General features: G+C 41.5%; 2 protein-coding genes across 6 annotated transcripts; one reads left to right on the top strand and one right to left on the bottom strand.

Annotated features, from left to right (window-relative positions):
• Positions 1-12,678, bottom strand: kdm1a (lysine (K)-specific demethylase 1a). Of its 5 annotated transcripts, none has more exons than XM_076107988.1 (22): positions 12,574-12,678; positions 11,933-11,984; positions 11,108-11,395; positions 10,571-10,739; positions 10,158-10,312; positions 9,977-10,055; positions 9,781-9,873; positions 9,427-9,533; positions 9,125-9,206; positions 8,749-8,843; positions 7,873-7,890; positions 7,517-7,659; positions 7,256-7,346; positions 6,546-6,680; positions 5,233-5,306; positions 4,362-4,473; positions 4,065-4,197; positions 3,749-3,936; positions 2,888-3,002; positions 2,304-2,431; positions 1,629-1,775; positions 1-1,011 (listed from the first exon to the last, which is right to left on the bottom strand). In XM_076107988.1, exons 2-22 carry the CDS (start codon positions 11,975-11,977, stop codon positions 811-813), a joined length of 2,598 nt encoding a protein of 865 aa, XP_075964103.1. In that variant the 5' UTR covers positions 11,978-11,984; positions 12,574-12,678; the 3' UTR covers positions 1-810. The 5 variants fall into 5 exon arrangements, with proteins under 5 accessions (XP_075964103.1, XP_075964105.1, XP_075964104.1 ...); XM_076107990.1 differs by having other exon boundaries at positions 10,158-10,291; XM_076107989.1 differs by having other exon boundaries at positions 10,571-10,736.
• A 676-nt stretch (positions 12,679-13,354) lies between these two features.
• On the top strand, positions 13,355-17,151 carry tmem30b (transmembrane protein 30B). The gene is made up of 7 exons (XM_076107993.1): positions 13,355-13,543; positions 13,833-13,940; positions 14,049-14,156; positions 14,392-14,488; positions 14,569-14,706; positions 14,959-15,165; positions 16,369-17,151. The coding sequence occupies exons 1-7, from the start codon at positions 13,355-13,357 to the stop codon at positions 16,545-16,547; spliced, it is 1,026 nt and encodes a 341-aa protein (XP_075964108.1). The 3' UTR covers positions 16,548-17,151.
• The last annotated feature ends 376 nt before the right edge of the window (positions 17,152-17,527 follow it).

The following is a 17,527-nucleotide window of genomic DNA, read 5'->3' as shown; positions in this document are numbered from 1 at the left end:
TACAATTTCTGTCTTCTTTTAATAACAAAAACAATTGTCAATATAAAAAGAAAGTATGCGATGATGACCATAACAAAATACTTAAACTGCTATGGCAACAAAAACAGTCACAATTCTTTAATCTGTCTTTTTAGCTTTTAATACAAACTATTTCCACTATACTCTCTGCAACCGTAAATAATAGAAAGTAAACTTAAGAGGCATACAGCTACAGTACATAGCAATGCTTTAAGACAAGGCCTTGAGACTGGGCCACTGAGTTTGTCATCCGTCTCATACGATATCTGGCTCTCGGTTCTGTGTACTTTTAGGATTTAAACAAGGGCACATAAATAGATGTTGGGTTTTGCAGGCATGCTCCACAGGGAATCAAATACACTTTATCACTCAACATAATGCCATGCTTCTGTTTTCAAGACCGGGGCGAAAGAAAACAAAATCACACATTTCTAAAGATGAGTTATCACATTACTATGTAACAAAATTGTGATGTATTCGTCTTTCTTTAGCTTCGCCCAGTCTTTGTAGTAAGTTACATCGGTCTCCATATTTAGCTGGAAATGTGAACAGTCCCAAAATAAGTCTGTAGGAACTGTAATGCTCCACTTAAAGGAATCTCAATTTCACATCATACCTAAAGCCAGAAAATGAATTACTTCAGTAAAGGCAATGATGCAAAGTGTTGTCAGGGACTTCCGAGACCTTTCACGTACAGAAATATCAATAGTTTATGGGTAAACTTTTGTATTTTGTCTAACTGCTTTAGTTGGTCCCACAGTCTTGAGTTAGCAGGAACTGGGTGAGGCAATTTCAGACGCTGGGGGTGGGATGAGCCTGTTGAGGGTTGCTGGCAGCTGCGGGAGTGGCCTGTCGGGGAAGTGTGTACATGGCACCCAGGAACTGATCGGCAATGCGTCCGGCTTCGCGGAGCCCACTGAGCAGCGCGCCGTGAACTGTAGCGGGGTAATTCCTGATGGTGTGCTCCCCGGAGAAGAAGAGACGAGGGACAGGCTGAGAGGGAAAAACGGAGAAAACCACATTGATCGATGTTAGATTGTTACAATATAATAAGAAAACATGGGATTGGTGAGAGAGAGAAAAAAGAAGTGTGGTAGTAAAATGCCAGAACTCATCAGTCAACACATAAATATGACCAAATCAGCATGCCGACAAAAAAACATCTGTGCGGAGAACGAACTGCTCTGCTCTGGTTTGGTTTGGTTGAGTACTGTGGGCGGGCTGGGCAGACTTCTCTCCCTCGCTTTCTCACACACACATAAACTGACTAAACTTAAAAAGGTGCCATAAACGGGATTCAGAGCTTTGATATAGCAGCAAAGAACTATTTGCTGTGGAAAGATATGGTGGAGTAATGTTTTCACTCTCCCTCTGTGTGTGTGTGTTGCTTCTCCTCGCTTTGCTTTGTAAGTTAAGGAAGCGTAGCGTCCACCCTCCAGCTCCCCCTCAAGTAAACACCGTTAGCTCTGTCAGCACTGCTGCTGCTGCTGCTTGCACTGTCCGTTAGCGTCGAGCTTAACCCTCTCCATTCTGAGAGCAGTTCGGAGGCAATAGATGTGAATTCCGTGTTGACAACCTTTAAGACTAAAGATCCTGTTTGTGTACTTTACCTGTGAGGCTCCTGGTATGGCGGGGCCCGGTGTGATGGGTTGTGCCATGAGGTCGTAGTCGTTACCCGAAGAACCTGCTGCGACGTACGAGTAGGAGCCCCGAGCCCAGGGGTCCGCACGCCAACGAGTGACCACGGTTTCCTTTGGCTGCCGTGATGACAAACAACAACACATACTTGTGAGGGGTTTCCACGATGATGTTTAGAGGGACCTGTTAACAGTTGGATGGTGAACAGTTCCAACGCTGGCCTCCATGCATGTGATGTTATCCCGTTTGAAACCATAAGCAAATGATTTATAATGACGGGTGGTTTGGGGAACGACTACACATGTGCTCGCTGTGTAAAGTTGTGCTGGTTTTGGGGGTCAATTCAGGAACGGATTTGACATTCCACTCAAAGTACTGGAAAAACCAGAGAAAACACTAATGATGGAGCTTAAAAATAAAACTCAGCACTATTTTTCTGTAAACAACAAACATGATTAAGTTGTATTTGAAAAAAAATCTGCCAGCTATGTGGAATTGTGTGCACACTGAGTTTGAGGGGAAGAAACTATTTGGTACGTGGACTTGGGGTTAAGTTAAAGAATAACTCAAAGTGAAGAAAAACGAGCAAATATCAAACTGAGCAGCGTGTGAGGGGTTTTGTCGTAGATGATTTCACAAGTGTGTACCTGTGGCACAGCGCTGCTTCCAAATATTCCTTTGAGAATAGCCAGGCAGCGCCCGACAATCACGTCATCGCTGATGTTCTCCATGATGCCGGCGGCCTCCCCGGCCATCAGGGCGAGTAGGATCGGGGCTGAAAAGGGAAAAAAAGGCACAATTTGTTACGGAGACCTTTGATGAATGTATTCAGAGACGCAAAGGGCATATATATATATATATATATATATATATATATATATATATATATATATATATATATATATATATATATATATATATATATATATATATATATATATATATATATATATATATATATATATATATATATATATATATATATATATATATATATATATATATATATATATATATATATATATATATATATATATATATATATATATATATATATATATATATATATATATATATATATATATATGCCCTTTATATATGCCCTATATGCCCTATATATGCCCTTATATATATATATATATATATATATATACACACACAATATGGACAGGGGACATATCTCAATACCGAATCACTCTGCAGTGTGAAAATAAAAAGGATCTCCTGTCACCTTTGTAGAGGTTCCAGAAGAGGAAGAGTTCGCCGCGACTTGCTGTGGTGGAGCCGACATGACCAAACAGGTTGACACTGGGATCCCAGAACACGCGGTCAAAACACAACACCACCTTCAGACAGGAAGGAACACAAGATAAAAAAAACATACATCAATCAAAGTGCTGATTGTGATCAAAAGCTCCATGGCCTGTGGTGCACATTTACTGCCATCACTTCATAGTTATGAACGTGTGAATGGTTGAACGCCATCTGCTGGAGACAGAGCTAGTAGCAGATCAGATTGCATAATAATGCAGTATTCTCTTCTGTGCTGCAGTAGAATTAGGAGATAAACTACTCTGCTGCAGATGATGCTCAGCAACAGAGAGCGAGAAAGAGAGAGAGAGCAGGAGCTGGTGGGCCAGGAGTGACGCAGAATGAGAACTCCCGATCCGATGACCAACACACTGGCAAAAAGCACCTTTCATTCGCACGCCATCGAGCTCCGACTGCCTCTCCACGCCGATGCTCTCCACATTGCCCATGCCGCCCGTTTGATCCCGCTCTCTCCATCCTCCGTCTGAGCCCAAATGTAAACCACGTCATGAAATATTGACGAAGCAACGAACACAATGGAATTCGGAAGACTTGTTTTTCAGCCCTCCGCCACTGAAGGTGAAGTTCCGAGCTTCAGGACACTGCAGCAGAAAGGAGGAGTGGGAGGTCTCTCCAAGGAGCATCCTCAGTGCTGCCAGAAGCACACTACATCATTTAAAACCTCACTAACTCATTTCAAGACACTGCACTGGCCCACATTTTCCTGTATTGGGTGGGGGGGGGGTTAGCGTTAAAGTTTGATAAATACTGAGCACCATACCTTGTTGAGGTTGCCAAAGCCCATCCTCTGTATAGCGGACGTCTTCCACTCAGGCAGCGGGGGAACAAACTGCACAGCAGGGGGCTGCTGCTTCAGCACGCCGAGAGGCAAGGTGCACAGCACGGCGTCACACTTGTATATGAAGGTCTGGGTCGTGGAGCGGGTGTTGACTGCTATCACCTCACAGCCTGGAGAGAGAACAGACGAGGGACTGTTTTAACACACATTGTACATCCACATGAACATCAATAGAGGAAAGTGTGGCCAAAAGCGGCAAGAGACACACACACACACACACGAAGTCCTGTGCACGTACCAGAAGCTGTATACCGGACCTGCCGCACTGCTGTGTTTAGTTTGATGTCCAAGCCTTCAGCCAGGGCCACAGGAACACAAGAATAACCATTCCTTACTGTCAGGTGGCTGCCGGTGAACTCAAAGTCATCATCCTGTGAATAAAGTAATAACACAATGAACTTCCTAATGTAATAAAACAGGATGGCAGAGGTATCTCATGGTTAAACTAGCAATAACTTGTTAACATGGGTTTGTAAGAGGCCGTAGGGCCATTGTCGGGACTACATAACATTTCAAAATGGCTTCATGTACATACCTGATCCCAGTGCTTGAGAGAGAGGGTGGAGAGAGGCGTAGCGTTGGCAAACTCCAAGTTGGCAAAGTGCCAGTCCAGGATCTGCCGATCCCTGGATGACAGGTAAACGTCACTGTGGGAAAGAAGAGAGACACGGTGATGTGTACCGACAGCTATTCAGACATCAGAGGCACCGGTTGACTCGCTTAACTCAAAACGTAATAATACACACTTGAACACATGAGTTAAATGGAAACTTGGACAAACTGCCACAGGACATACACAGGTAAACATCTGTTGCTAATGGCCTCAGGGCTCAAACACCGATTATCTGTTATTACCATTAAGGACGGACCATTTGCACTCCAGCACATGAGGCAATATTGCTTCAACAGAGCCAGCCTAGCATACTTTAGCCTGGATAGCTCCTGATTAGAAGAATAAAAAAAAAAAAAAAAAAAAAAAAGAGAGAGAAGTATTCTGGAGATCTGACATCTCAAACTAACGTACTGATCAAATCCAGACCAACTAGTTGCTGCTGCCTCTGTTCCTCGCTGGATTCAAATAAGTGCTTCATGTAGTTATTTATCACACTGAAACATTTCATACCCTGGGACATTTTTAATTTAGGTTCTCAAATATACTAGTTTTACTGACTTTGACCTGCCCAGGGGCACAGCAACCATTAACTAAACAGAAACAAATGTTGATCATAAATTACACGATAGTGTCATATGACATATATACTGTGAAGGTATCTAGCCATAATACATTGTGATTGAACCATTAAACAAAATAATGTTTGCATGCTAAAATAAAAAGATGGGGGAACAACACCTTCATCACTCCCCACTGGTGAACATGACACGGACTCTTCAGACGGATGGGTTACCTGGGTGGATTGGCCTCCAGCTCCTGCAGCTTCTCCTCCAGCTTGACCTGGCTCTCCACCAAGTCATCGTACTCCTACACAGGGACAAGGCAGACAGCAGGAATATTTATCATGATTAAATGTCCAATTTAAACTAATGAGCTAAAACTTAATGAGAAAAGTAATTGAGAAGCAAAACTATTGTTACACTTTTGGCATATTATACATCCTGACAATTAAGATATATTTCAATGTTACTGGTTTATAAATATTTAACTGACAAATAATTCACAGACTGTTTCTGTCAGACTTAAGGAGCTGGTGAAGAACAGGGTGTGTGTGTCCCATGCATACACAAGTGTGTGTGTGTGCGTGTACAGGATACACACCCAGAGGGTTTCAGGTCATGCAGAAAGGAGAAGCAGTCTTGACAGAAAGGGCTGACTCAACCTGTTCATCAGGTCACCACAATAGAACTAAATACAGCAGAGTGCAGAGTCTGGTAATAATACCACCTACCACGACAGGACACGGCTACACCGAGTCAAGTCCAGACATATTTACATCCCAATGACGCCACCAAGCTGACCTGGGAGAATACTACAAATGGCAAGAATACTGGGAAATATCCCAGCTAAAAACATCCTGACACAGCCTTAAAATCGTGTTGTATGGTGTAGTCCAGTATGTCATGAGCACACATACATAATCTTAAATGTTCATTCTGTCTAGCTGAAAGCTTGTGTGTATACACGCAGACACGCAGACCGTGATTCAAAGTCTTGAAGTGTTGTTTTAAGACAGCGGATGGGTAGCAGACAAACACCAGCTGTGTTTAAACCAAATAAAACCTCCTTCTAAAACACACGCATAGGAGTAGTGGAGGTGATTTATCGGAGGCAAAAATAAAAACGTCAGCGCTCACTCTAATAATACATCCAACTGAGGCATTAAACCACTTAAACACAGCCTGTCTAGTTTACTCAGAGAGCACGGCATTAAAGTTCTCTAAGGCATCCACCCTAAAACATCCATCGTCTGTGCTCCGCGTTTCAATACCGTTACAAATGTTTTGATCTTTAGAACAAATACAATGTTTCTGTCCTGCAATTTGTGGCGGTCAACTTTCTGACCTGCAGGTACACCTAATAATCAACAAAGGAAATCTAATAATACTTCAAACTACAGCAACATACACGATGCAATTCCTCAAACCTAGTTGGGAATAGTTAGCTTTTGAACTTAACTAAAGCATTTTTAGGCCCGCAGGTGATGTGTGAGCTCTATTGTAACCTTCTTCTGATCTTTTTCTGAAATAGGGGGTTGTTCCTCACTTTGCAGAGGGTGGTGAGGTCGCGGTTCTTGCTCTTCACCAGGAACTCCGCTGTGATATCTCTCGGTGGTTTGACTTCACTGGCCTCTTTGTACTGCTGATGGAGCTCCTTGACCCGTTCCTTCGTGGTCACCATCTAAAAAGGAGAGGGAGCAAAAGAGAGCAAGGGGGAAATAAGTCATGACATGATGGTGGATGAAAGAAAAAAAAAATGACTCTTTGGGTTGGTTATGATGTTAAGATTTAACCCCCGTAATCAGCTTCTGAAGGTTGCGTGCCTTACTTAGGGTCAGCTTGCCATTCTGCCTTCCCTGCCTGAAACTTTGCAAATCAGCCTGAAAATAAAACCAGTAGTGATCCGGACTGAAGCCTGCTTTTGTTACCACAACGGCCATTTTGGACTGCCAGATCTGTCACGAACTTAACTCAAAGTGTACTCCATCCATAAGCTCTCTTAGTGAATCAAACAAACAAATATAAGTGACAATTTTCTTCAAACTTCGAGCAGCAATTAAATGTTGACCGTCCAGTTTCGGATCGTGTTTCTTCTACAATTAAAAAAAAAATGGAAAATGAGAAGTTCTCCACAACTTTCCAAGATTTCCCTTCGAGTGCTCTTAAAGAAATAGTTCATTGTTTTAGCAAAAACACGCATTTGTGTGTCTTTCCGTAATTTGGACATAAAGATCAATACCATTCACTTGCACTCACCTTATTGAGAAGATCCCTGAGGTCTTCCTGTGTCTTTACAATCTTCTTCCAGTGTTCTATCTGCTCATCTTTCACATGCTTCTCCTGCAGCCTACACACACACACACGCACACGCGCACACACACACACACACACACACACAGAATAATAGGATTAGTGTTTATGCGTCTCTGTATACATCTCTAGTTTGGATACAAACGTGCAGGATGCATCTGTCACCGTCTCCTGTATGTGAGCTCATGTAGTGTACACCGTACTCACTGAATGACCACCTCCAGGGCCTGTCCTAGAGAAACGGGCTTGTTGTTGAGGAAGTTAAAGTCCAGCTGGTGGCTGAGGAAGGAGGTGGCTTCCAGCAATCTGTTGAACTCTTGCTCCACCATCTCATCTTTTTCTTTCGGCACCTGGATACAGAAATCAGACCATTGGACACCAGTCTCAATAACGACAGCAGAATATCACTCGTTTTGTTTTGATTTAGTTGATGGCATTTATACGTCATTACATAATCAGACTGAGTCTATTTCTTCTCTTACTGAGTGAAGTAAAGACACCGATTCACTGATAAAAGCAGAAGAAACATAGATAAGGAATGTATCACATAAATAAATACATACACTTGTGCATCGTTCACCCTTGAGTAGTCCACCAAACGATTAACATGGAGGTTGAGAAGACAAGAGAGAAGGCGGGGGGGGGGGGGGGGGGGGGAAGAGAGAGAGAGAACATATGAAGTAAACACAACTTTAACGTCAAACAGGTTTGCACAAAAGTAAAAACATGGTCATTTAATTTGCCTTTTCCTGCAAAGGAGGAAACCAGTTACACATGATGTGGATGCTTCTAGAGCCCTGCTGGCTGCTCTCTACTTCAATAGAAGTGCCCCGAACATGAACCTAAACATCCTACTACTGTTGCTGCCACTTGACGGACAGCACAGAAATTAGAGGGGAAAACACTGTTTATTTCCAATTTAATGACATTAAGGCTGTATCTGTTTTCTGGTCTGCTTTGCTCTGAAAGGAACTGGAGCGGTTGTTGATGAAACGCATTCAAGCAGTTAAACGAATCCTCCATTCGGTGTACTTTTTGTGGCTTATGGAAAGCCAGATCCCCGCCTCAGGACAACAACGGGGCTTGGAAAACAGCTATAAACCAAAACACATCGCACTTTTATGCCAAGAGGGAACTCTCGTGCATAAGTAAACATCTTCTGTTAAAAGGAAGTAAACAACACAAGGTCCTGGTTTCAAATGTAATGTAATTTGGATACAGCTGTAGCCAGAGGTTAGCCGCAGGTAGATATATATATATATATATATATATATATATATATATATATAAATATAAGCAGAAAAATACTGTAAGTATTTCATTGCTTTAAGGTATCTCTGGATTCTACCTGTTTGTATGAGAAAACCCAGCTTGGCTACGGGAGGATAATAGACAAGAGACAACTCAATTTACTGATCACGGAATGTCATTATACTCACAGCTTGGCCATTGGCTTCATACAGTGGACACTTCTGTTTGATCTTGGCCAGCTCCATGTTAACCTGCTTGCTGATCACTGCCATTGGATTCCCTCCTGAACAAGCGCGCGCACACACACACACACACACACACACACACACACACACACACACACACACACACACACACACACACACACACGATTGACAATGACACAGCACAAACGTGGACAATAACACCCTCTACAGGTCATTTTCAGTAACTTTTAGAATTTCTATGAGAACTTTTTTTTGACTTTGTCAAAAGCAACTCAAGCCTCAAATCTAGGCCGATGATGATGTGTCATGGTTAGACACTAAAGGTTTATAGGATGCTTTGACTTCCGTATTGACTTACCCAGCCCTGTCACCACCATGGCTCCCAGATCAGCGACATAGTTGCCCTTCCTAAATGTGGCCACTCTGCCTCCAACACGGTCCTGCATGGAAAAAAGCAAAGTAAGTTTAGGTCCCTCGATCGGTTATCATCTGAACCCTTAGAAACATCTGTATTGTATAGTGTATATAAAGTGGCACTATTCTCAAAATGCTATCGATTGTAAAAAAAAATTCTAAAATACAGCAAATGGTTTATAGTCATAAAATGTTTATACCAATAGCTGGTTGAGAGAAATGTGGCTGAAATAACAGATGACCTACCCTGGCCTCCAATACTGTAACATCCATGCCGAAGCTTTGCAGCTGCCTGGCTGCAGCTAGACCAGACACACCTCCACCAATGACGATAACCTTTCCGGTCTTCTTAGCTGCAACAACAAACAGGGAGCACATTAACTAGGTATCCTTACACTACCAGGTCAGTGTCGGATTTTGTCCACAAGCCGGAGTAGCTAGTAAATATCCTCAGACAATCACTTCTTTAAACCAGATTTGTTTTCTTGGGATGTAAATCAAAGACATTTTTGTCTTCAATCCAAAGTGGCTTGAAGAATACATAAATTATACCAGATGGGTAGTGTTACTTCACCAGAGCAATGAATGAAGTGAACTTACTTGGTAAAGGCTTGACCCTCTTGTAAATGCCAAAGTTAATGAGCCCGTGCCTCTCTAAGTAGCTGTGTATTCGGTGAACCAGCACAGCATCACCTAAAGAGAGAAAAAGAGCACATACAATCTCAACATCTGCACAACTACAATCTTCTTGTAAAAAAAAAAGAAAAGAAAAATCATGTTTAATTGAATGTCTCACTGTTATATGGAGCTTCAAGCTGCTGTGCTGTGGCCTCAAATGTCAGCTGGATTTTAGGGTTGTCCAGCCAAAGTTGGAGCTGTATGAGGTTAATATGAATTAAGATACACATGTTTAAAACAATGATCCCGAAAGTCCTTCGTTTTGTAATACAAAGTAATGTGTCTACGCTGGCACTTACCGTGCGGTTGCGGATGAAGAGGAAGACCTTCTGAGTCTGCTGGGGACCGCTGATGATGTCAGGGAAGCAGGCGGCCTCCTGTGATGTCATACGGTCATGAGGAAGACGGCTCTGGAAAGCAGCTCCTTCCACACCTAAAAATGAACACACATATTCTATTAATAGCATTGAGTGTGACTTAGGATCAATTTAAAACAAACAGAGAGAGCATTCATGTGCAATTAACAATGGAATTGGGGCAAATGATCAGACTGTGAAAAGACACAGCCTTCAAGTTAGCATAGAAAAATCTCTGTACTCTTCCTTTAAGAAAAGATCAGGCTTTTTGTTACACATTTTAAATTTCTTTCCTCAACCAAAACATCAGTTTCATGTCACTGCTTTGATATGATGCATCGAGTTTTCAGACTGACCAGACGGCTCCTCTGGTTCACTGTCGTTCTCTTCCTCTGGTGGTGGAGGTGGTGGAGGGATGACCTGCTTCCTCTCTTTCTCTGCCTTGGCGTTCCTCTCCTCCTCAGAGTAATATTCGTCCTCCGACAGATTAGCCAGGCTTTCGTCCATCTCGCGGTATTCCACCTGCAGCATTAGGCACAATAAAAGCATCATTAAAACCAGCGTTGCAGTGAATTTGTTGGTGTGCTCCCAGGTAACTTACAGTAGAAGTGCCAAAACCGTTCTGGAGGTAAGAAACACATACCAGGAACATCACGCTGCAAAGACTATGAGACGTTACCTCTGTTGCTAAATTCCACTGGTGCACATATGCAAGTGAGAACCTGTGACTTCAGATAGAGAGCATTATTAAACCTAAAGTTGTATTGATCCTTGAAAGAAAACAAATATTCATTAAAATACAGTGAAATGTCACCATCAGATAAAACTCATATCAGTTTTGGCAGCTTGTTTTCCTCTCTGAGCGAGAGGATTCACAACCCTAAAATATTTACTTTCGCTCGCTTGCGACGACTCGTTCTGCGGACTTCAGCTGCGTCTTGCTCTGCCCCACCAGGGCCTGCTTGATGAGGCAACGGGGCTCCTCCAGGTTCCCCACTAGGGGATGACCTTTCCTTTTTCTTTACATCCAGAGGGCCTGCAGCTGAGGCTGATGGACCAGTCTGGGCATCAGAAACAGGGGCCCTATCGCCTCCCGCTGCTGCCGCAGAAGATGTAGAGGAGGATGAGCCAGCATCTGACTTCTTGCTAGACAGCATCATGGAGGATGTTGGAGGCCTCTCCTGAACAAATAGGGGACAGAAACTTGATGAAACCCATCAAAATGAAACAAACAGCCCAAGGGAAATGGTTGAAATGTGCCTGTTCAAAATAATGTGATCAATGAAAAAAAGATAACAAAATATTCTTAAAAGAAAAGATGGAAATAATGTGTGATGTGTGGGTGCTGAAAAAAAATATATATAAATAAAAAAATGTTTGTGACCTTTGCGGCATTCCCAAATCTGATTGAAAATAATAGTCTACAACAGTTAGAATATAAAAAAAAAAAAAACTTACACCCATGCCAAATGTTAATGTAACTCACTTACAAGTGGTTTTAACACAAAACTCCTAGTAGAAGTAATAGTTTACAACACTTATGTCAACTGGTCACTTTTCTGCTGGGGGCAGTGAAGGCACCTGCAACAAAAGGCTAACAACCACCATACTGTCTAATCACCATAATGTCACATCTACATCACTGAATGATTTACGTAACGTTGAGCTAATTGTGCATGAATGAAGTAGTTTATGAAAATGAGGGCTCCATGCCTAACCTTTTCTTGTTTTACCCATTTCTCCGGGCACCTGGTAATATCCATTCAAACACTAAGAAATGAAGACAGAACCAGAAATATGGTTACGAACAGGTCCAACTTGCTCAAATCATTGTAACAGAACAGCCGGTATGCAATTAACCTTTACTGTGCCGAGATCGCGAGGAGTTCCCGATTGCCACCCTGAACAAATTGACTTATGGTAACGTTAGCTAGCAAGTTCAGTGCAAAGCTAACAGCGGAATGGTAGCTATCAACATTAGCTTGCGGTAGCTAACAGCTAACTAGCTTTGTTCTTGACAGCTAACGTTACTCGCAAACAGGGCGGATGAATGTGATGTTGTATTCATGTCATAAAAGTGCAGCTGAAGCTGTACTGCAAACAAATATTCGATCGCTTTTACATTTATGTCCTTTCAAATGTATATTACGAGACAATGCTATGCTAGTTAACGCCGCTAACAATGAGAACTGGCTAGCACAAACAGTGGCACAGCAGCAGGTGCGACCGAGAGAAAAATAAAGCTCCGGCCTCGCTTTTAAATAGATATGAATTGATGCACTGGCCGAAATGTTAGGCATAGTCTACTACACACGGGATCGGTGTTTAAAACATTGAATATTGAAAATATGAATATTACCTTTCAGTCCTCCTAAAATGTCAACACAAAGACGGCACTGTAGCAGGTCTCCTTTCAATGAACTCGTTCGTGATTGGTAGATCGAAAATGTTACACGACACCACGCTGCGGAACGATTGGTCGAAATAACTGTCAATCAAAAAAAAGTAGGCAGGGATTTAATACTCAAAACTACTGCAGCGGATCTATTTATTTTTGTTTATGCTTATTAATGCAGTGTGTTTCCGATAATTGTTTTTCGGGTAAACTATAAAAGATTTGTGAAGACAAATTGAGTTTTCTTCTGTTGATGTTCGGGATTCATCTTCCGTTTGTGGAGAAACGACAAAGAATTCTGCTTTGCGTCTGCACACAAAGTGACGTCAGGCTGGAAGAAGAACAGGATGGGCAGGTAAAGGTGGGGGCGGACACATAAAGGTGAGCGTCTCTTTCGCGCCTGCTACTCGGGGAAGCATACCGACGTTTTGTTGACTCCTTCGTCTCTCCATTTTCAGCCGACTGCGTAAGTAACTAAAATCCAAATCTTTAATACATCTTTTTGTGCCTCACTTTAACCATTTCCCTTTACCAGAACGTCTGTATGTTTTGCTCTCGGCTAATCTGGGTGTTGTTGGTAGTTGAGATTCAAGGTTTTGGTGTGTGATATGATGCCTTTTTAGGGATTAGCTGGGCTATTCTGTGTTGTAAAAAAGTCTTAAGTGTTGCGGTTGTCTGCAACGTCCTACATTAATTCAATAAGAGTAAACACTTTTAACAATCTATCCAACAGAACAAAAAAAAAATGGTGAAGGAAGAGCAGGGGTTCGACAACCGGCCTGACAACACTGCCTTCACTCAGCAGAGGCTTCCGGCATGGCAGCCCATGCTCTCAGCTGGCATTGTCATCCCAGGATTTGTCCTCATCGGCCTGGCATTCATTGGCATTGGCGTCGGTCTCTTTGTCACCTCACAGAGCATCCAGGTGTTGGAGGTATGACTGTGCAAAAGAGAAAAGAGGAAGAGATGCAGTACAACATGTGTAAACTGGATTAAAGTGAACTAATCTTAAATAAATATTTAAAAAATCTCTGTTTTCAGTGTTGAGATTAAATACATGGTGTACAGTGCACAACTATACACTGCTATCTGCTCGCAGACTTGTCACTTGTAAGCGAAATCATACTGAGTTTAAAGAGGTCTGGTGTCCTTAACACCCGATGGAGACAGGTGTTGTAGCCGTCAATAATTAATAATAACCTTTTTTGTTCTTTCCAACACAGTTTGACTACACTGGGTTTGAGACAGACTCGCGATGCTTCAAGTGCTCCGATTCAGATGGCAAGCCTTGTACGTGCCAGCTGGACTTCACCATTAAAGAGCTATTTAAGGTTACATTGGAGCTTTGCACAGACACAGTCACACACGTACAAATAGTAATGAAGTTGAACTTTCCTCCTACCGCTGACCCTTGCTTGTGATTCTGTTTTCCTCCACAGGGAACTGTGTACTTTTATTATGGTTTGTCCAACTACTTCCAGAACTACAGAAGGTACGGTGTGTCCAAAGATGATGAGCAGCTGTCTGGAGATCTGGATAACTTTAAGGTGAGTTAACAACATAGGATTTTGAACAAAAAATGTCTCTGGTTTTAACTGCCATGGGGAAAACAAAATCCAGATGATCTGAATTGGAATAAAAATACTTAAAAGATATACATTTTGGTACAGAACCTAAAGCTGCATTAGTGGTACTTAATTCCCTTGCCCATCTGTAATACAGACAACAGTGTCAGACTATTTATTTGAGCAATGAAAACACTGTCCTCTGTCTCTCTTGAAGAGTCCCAGTGACACCTGCTCACCCTATGAGTACGAGGATGACCGCAAAACAAAACCAATTGTACCATGTGGATCAGTAGCAAACAGCAAGTTCAATGGTATGTAAGGACATTTAAAATTAAAGTTGAATTAAGGTTATTTGCAGTGTTATGGAAGTATAAAATCTTTTTTTCAATAGATACCTTCAAGTTGTTTCAGAAGGTCAATGGGTCAAATAAGCAGGTGCCCTTCAATGGCAAAGGGATTGCTTGGTGGACAGACTACAACGTCAAATACAGAAACCCCAGCATCTCACCTCTGAAGCACGCATTCAACGGTAGTAACTTACTTTACTGTGTCTGTCTGTCCTGTTTAAGTAGTGCTGTGGCGCATATGATGCAGAATAATTGTCTTGTAATGAGAGGTTCCCAGTCTGCTCAAAACTAATTGGGTGGCCAATAGGATAGGTATTGTGGATGAAAGGAGCAACTTAGTTTAGTACAGTAAATATGGGGTCCTTTCATATTTTGAATAACGTTAATTTCATGTTTGATGAATCATGATAACTGATTAAACGTTTAACTTCCAGGTACTGTGAAGCCTTTATTTTGGCCCAGACCTGCTTACGAGTTGGACACCTCAGACGCTGCTAACAACGGCTTCATCAATCAAGATTTCCTGGTGTGGATGAGGAGGGCGGCCCTGCCAGATTTCAGAAAGCTCTATCGACGAATCGATGAGGGTGATTATAAACAGGGTCTGCCAGCTGGAGACTACGTCCTTGAAATTGCCTACAGTATCCTTTTATACACGTTATAGATTCTGCTTTGATTTCAAGGAAGGCGCTTTGAGGTATGGGCAGTTGTGTTTGTTTAGCACGAGTCCTCAGTTTAAAGATTGCACTAGCCATTTTTCACTCTGACCTTAACCTTTTCTTTCCTTCACATAAATTATCACAGTATAGCTACAATACAAGACAATGGCCAAAGTACCGTCAAGATTCTCATTTGTATGTAAATATGTCCATCAGAGTGAGCAATCGAAAGTCATCATGCCGTGTCAAGTGTTAAATCAAGAAATGCCTGCTGGCAAGAAAGCTGTCAAGTTGGTAATAGTGGACACTTTTTACTTGTTTAAAGCAGCATATACATCTGGTTATGTTTTACACTGGTCCATCCATAAGAGAAGATTTACGAAGCTTCACATCCACATAAAGGGGTCAGCCATTGAATCGGCCGCATGTTTTTTTTTTTTCTCAAGATAAAGGAACAGCAGGTTAGGCTAACTTGTTTAGCCGGTTGGGTGTGGTTCTGTTTTTACCTGCGCAGAGTGAACACAATGACTCAGGTGTTCCTTGTGTTCAGAAAATACCAGGCAAATTCTCCGACGTAAGTAAATATGCTAGGCAAATGATCTTTGAGAATTGATTGCGGTATTTACATAGGCTTTAGAAGGACGGCAAATACATTTTATTTTTATTTTGGCTCCATACCCCTGTGTTTCCAAGTTTAAATCCCTTAACTACATGTAAATTCTCATTGCAATACATCAATTTTAGTTGTTTTGGTGTATTTTTCCTGTTGTTTCAGGCAGCCATCGTTTTCTGTACACATTGGAAATCTATTCATAGAAGATTGATTGATTGGTTCAATTGTTTGTTGTAAAAACTGATTGCTTTGAAAAGTCTGCACTGCAATAAGTCTTTCAAATAATGCCACTCAAATAGATGATGCAGTTCAATAAAATTGCTATCTGATTTTGATATATTGATGAAATGAATGGAGGCCAATGCCCTGAAATAAATCCTTTCAAGTGTACATGATGAGTAGTAAAAAGGTTAAAACATGCAAAACCACTGGCTGTTTAATACAGTATCTTAATGCAGTTTTGTATATTGAATGCTTTAGTGAACATATTGGCACACGATCACTGTTTTATGTCTTTTGTTGTTTTATGTGTTTCCATTTTTGCTATGTATCCTTAACATGTTGTCCTCCAGACTATCCTGTTCTGAGCTTTGGGGGGCAAAAGAAGGTGGTGTTCAGCAACGTGTCCTGGATGGGTGGCAAGAATGACTTCCTGGGCATTGCCTACCTTGTGATTGGTTCAATGTGCATCTTCATGTCCGTAGTCATGCTCATTGTCTATGCTAAATTCAAGTTTCCTGAGGAAGACTGAGTGCCGGGTCATGGACTTTTGTTTTCTGGTGGATCATATACCCTATCAACACAACTTTTTTTTCTCTTTTTTTTCCCCTTTTTGCTCAATGGCATGATGAGAGCATAGTAAGGTGCTCCCACAAAGAGGAATATAGAGCTAGACTCCATATGAACACATGTTATTGTGGACATGAAGATGTATCCTCAGGAGCAGAAATGGCCTGGTGTTATTTTGCAAGACAAGTTTCGACACTGGAGTTTCCCCCTTGTGTGCAAAATAAGATGATTTACAATATCAGTCCATGTAATTGTAAGAACATCCAGGAAATCAGGCTCTCCTCAGTGCAAAAACGTAGCAAAGTCAGCATTGATTGCTAACGGAACAACTGTACGAAGGGTCTTTTCATTTTGTGTTTTTTATCATCACAAAATAAGCTCAATTTAGCTCAGTAATAACATTAAAGCCATACTTGATAAGCCATATGATACTGGACAATAATGTATACTTGATTGTGTGAGTTTTATTAGCTTGTAAATAATGCTGTAAAATGTGGGAATATTAACTCAGGGATCTGGTGGTGAGGCTATGCAAGCTCATGTTTTACTTGTACTGTGGTTTCAGAAATTTTACTTCATGTTGATATTTATTTAATAAAACAACATTAAAACCATTCGTCTGTCTCATTATGACATGTTGGCTCTACAGGCAACATTGCCATGCTATGTTCATTTATAGCCATTTATGCTGGATTCTATGAAAAAGGCAAGTTTTTATCCCTTATCTACTTTCTTTATTATGACTTAAGAGGTCTTTAGTTTTCGTTTTTAGCACTCAAATGATATTCTGCAAGCTTTGTGGCCTTTGTAGGTCTGTCTTCTCAGCTGACTCAAGTCCAGGCTACAGGTACTCTTTTATACCTGGTGGATGTTTAGCTTTATTTAAAAAACATGTAGAATAAATAAACATGTTATAAAATGCATAATAAATATATGCACTAA

Source organism: Anarhichas minor, unplaced genomic scaffold, assembly GCF_050575085.1.
Source record: "Anarhichas minor isolate MPS153535 unplaced genomic scaffold, ASM5057508v1 ptg000040l, whole genome shotgun sequence".
NCBI classification, from domain to species: Eukaryota; Metazoa; Chordata; class Actinopteri; order Perciformes; family Anarhichadidae; genus Anarhichas; species Anarhichas minor.
Note: the sequence above shows the minus strand (reverse complement) of the source record. Positions and strands in the feature narration are given on the sequence as shown.

Excerpts from the sequence above, each read along its gene's own strand:
- tmem30b (XM_076107993.1), top strand. The coding sequence starts at position 13,355 with ATGGTGAAGGAAGAGCAGGGGTTCGACAACCGGCCTGACAACACTGCC. Across the intron at positions 14,707-14,958 it reads TCTGAAGCACGCATTCAACG|GTACTGTGAAGCCTTTATTT; the intron begins GTAGTAACTTAC and ends TTTAACTTCCAG. Across the intron at positions 15,166-16,368 it reads CGTCCTTGAAATTGCCTACA|ACTATCCTGTTCTGAGCTTT; the intron begins GTATCCTTTTAT and ends GTTGTCCTCCAG.
- kdm1a (XM_076107988.1), bottom strand. The coding sequence starts at position 11,977 with ATGGATATTACCAGGTGCCCGGAGAAATGGGTAAAACAAGAAAAG. Across the intron at positions 9,534-9,780 it reads GAGGGTCAAGCCTTTACCAA|CTAAGAAGACCGGAAAGGTT; the intron begins GTAAGTTCACTT and ends TTGTTGTTGCAG. Across the intron at positions 8,844-9,124 it reads CATGGTGGTGACAGGGCTGG|GAGGGAATCCAATGGCAGTG; the intron begins GTAAGTCAATAC and ends GCGCTTGTTCAG.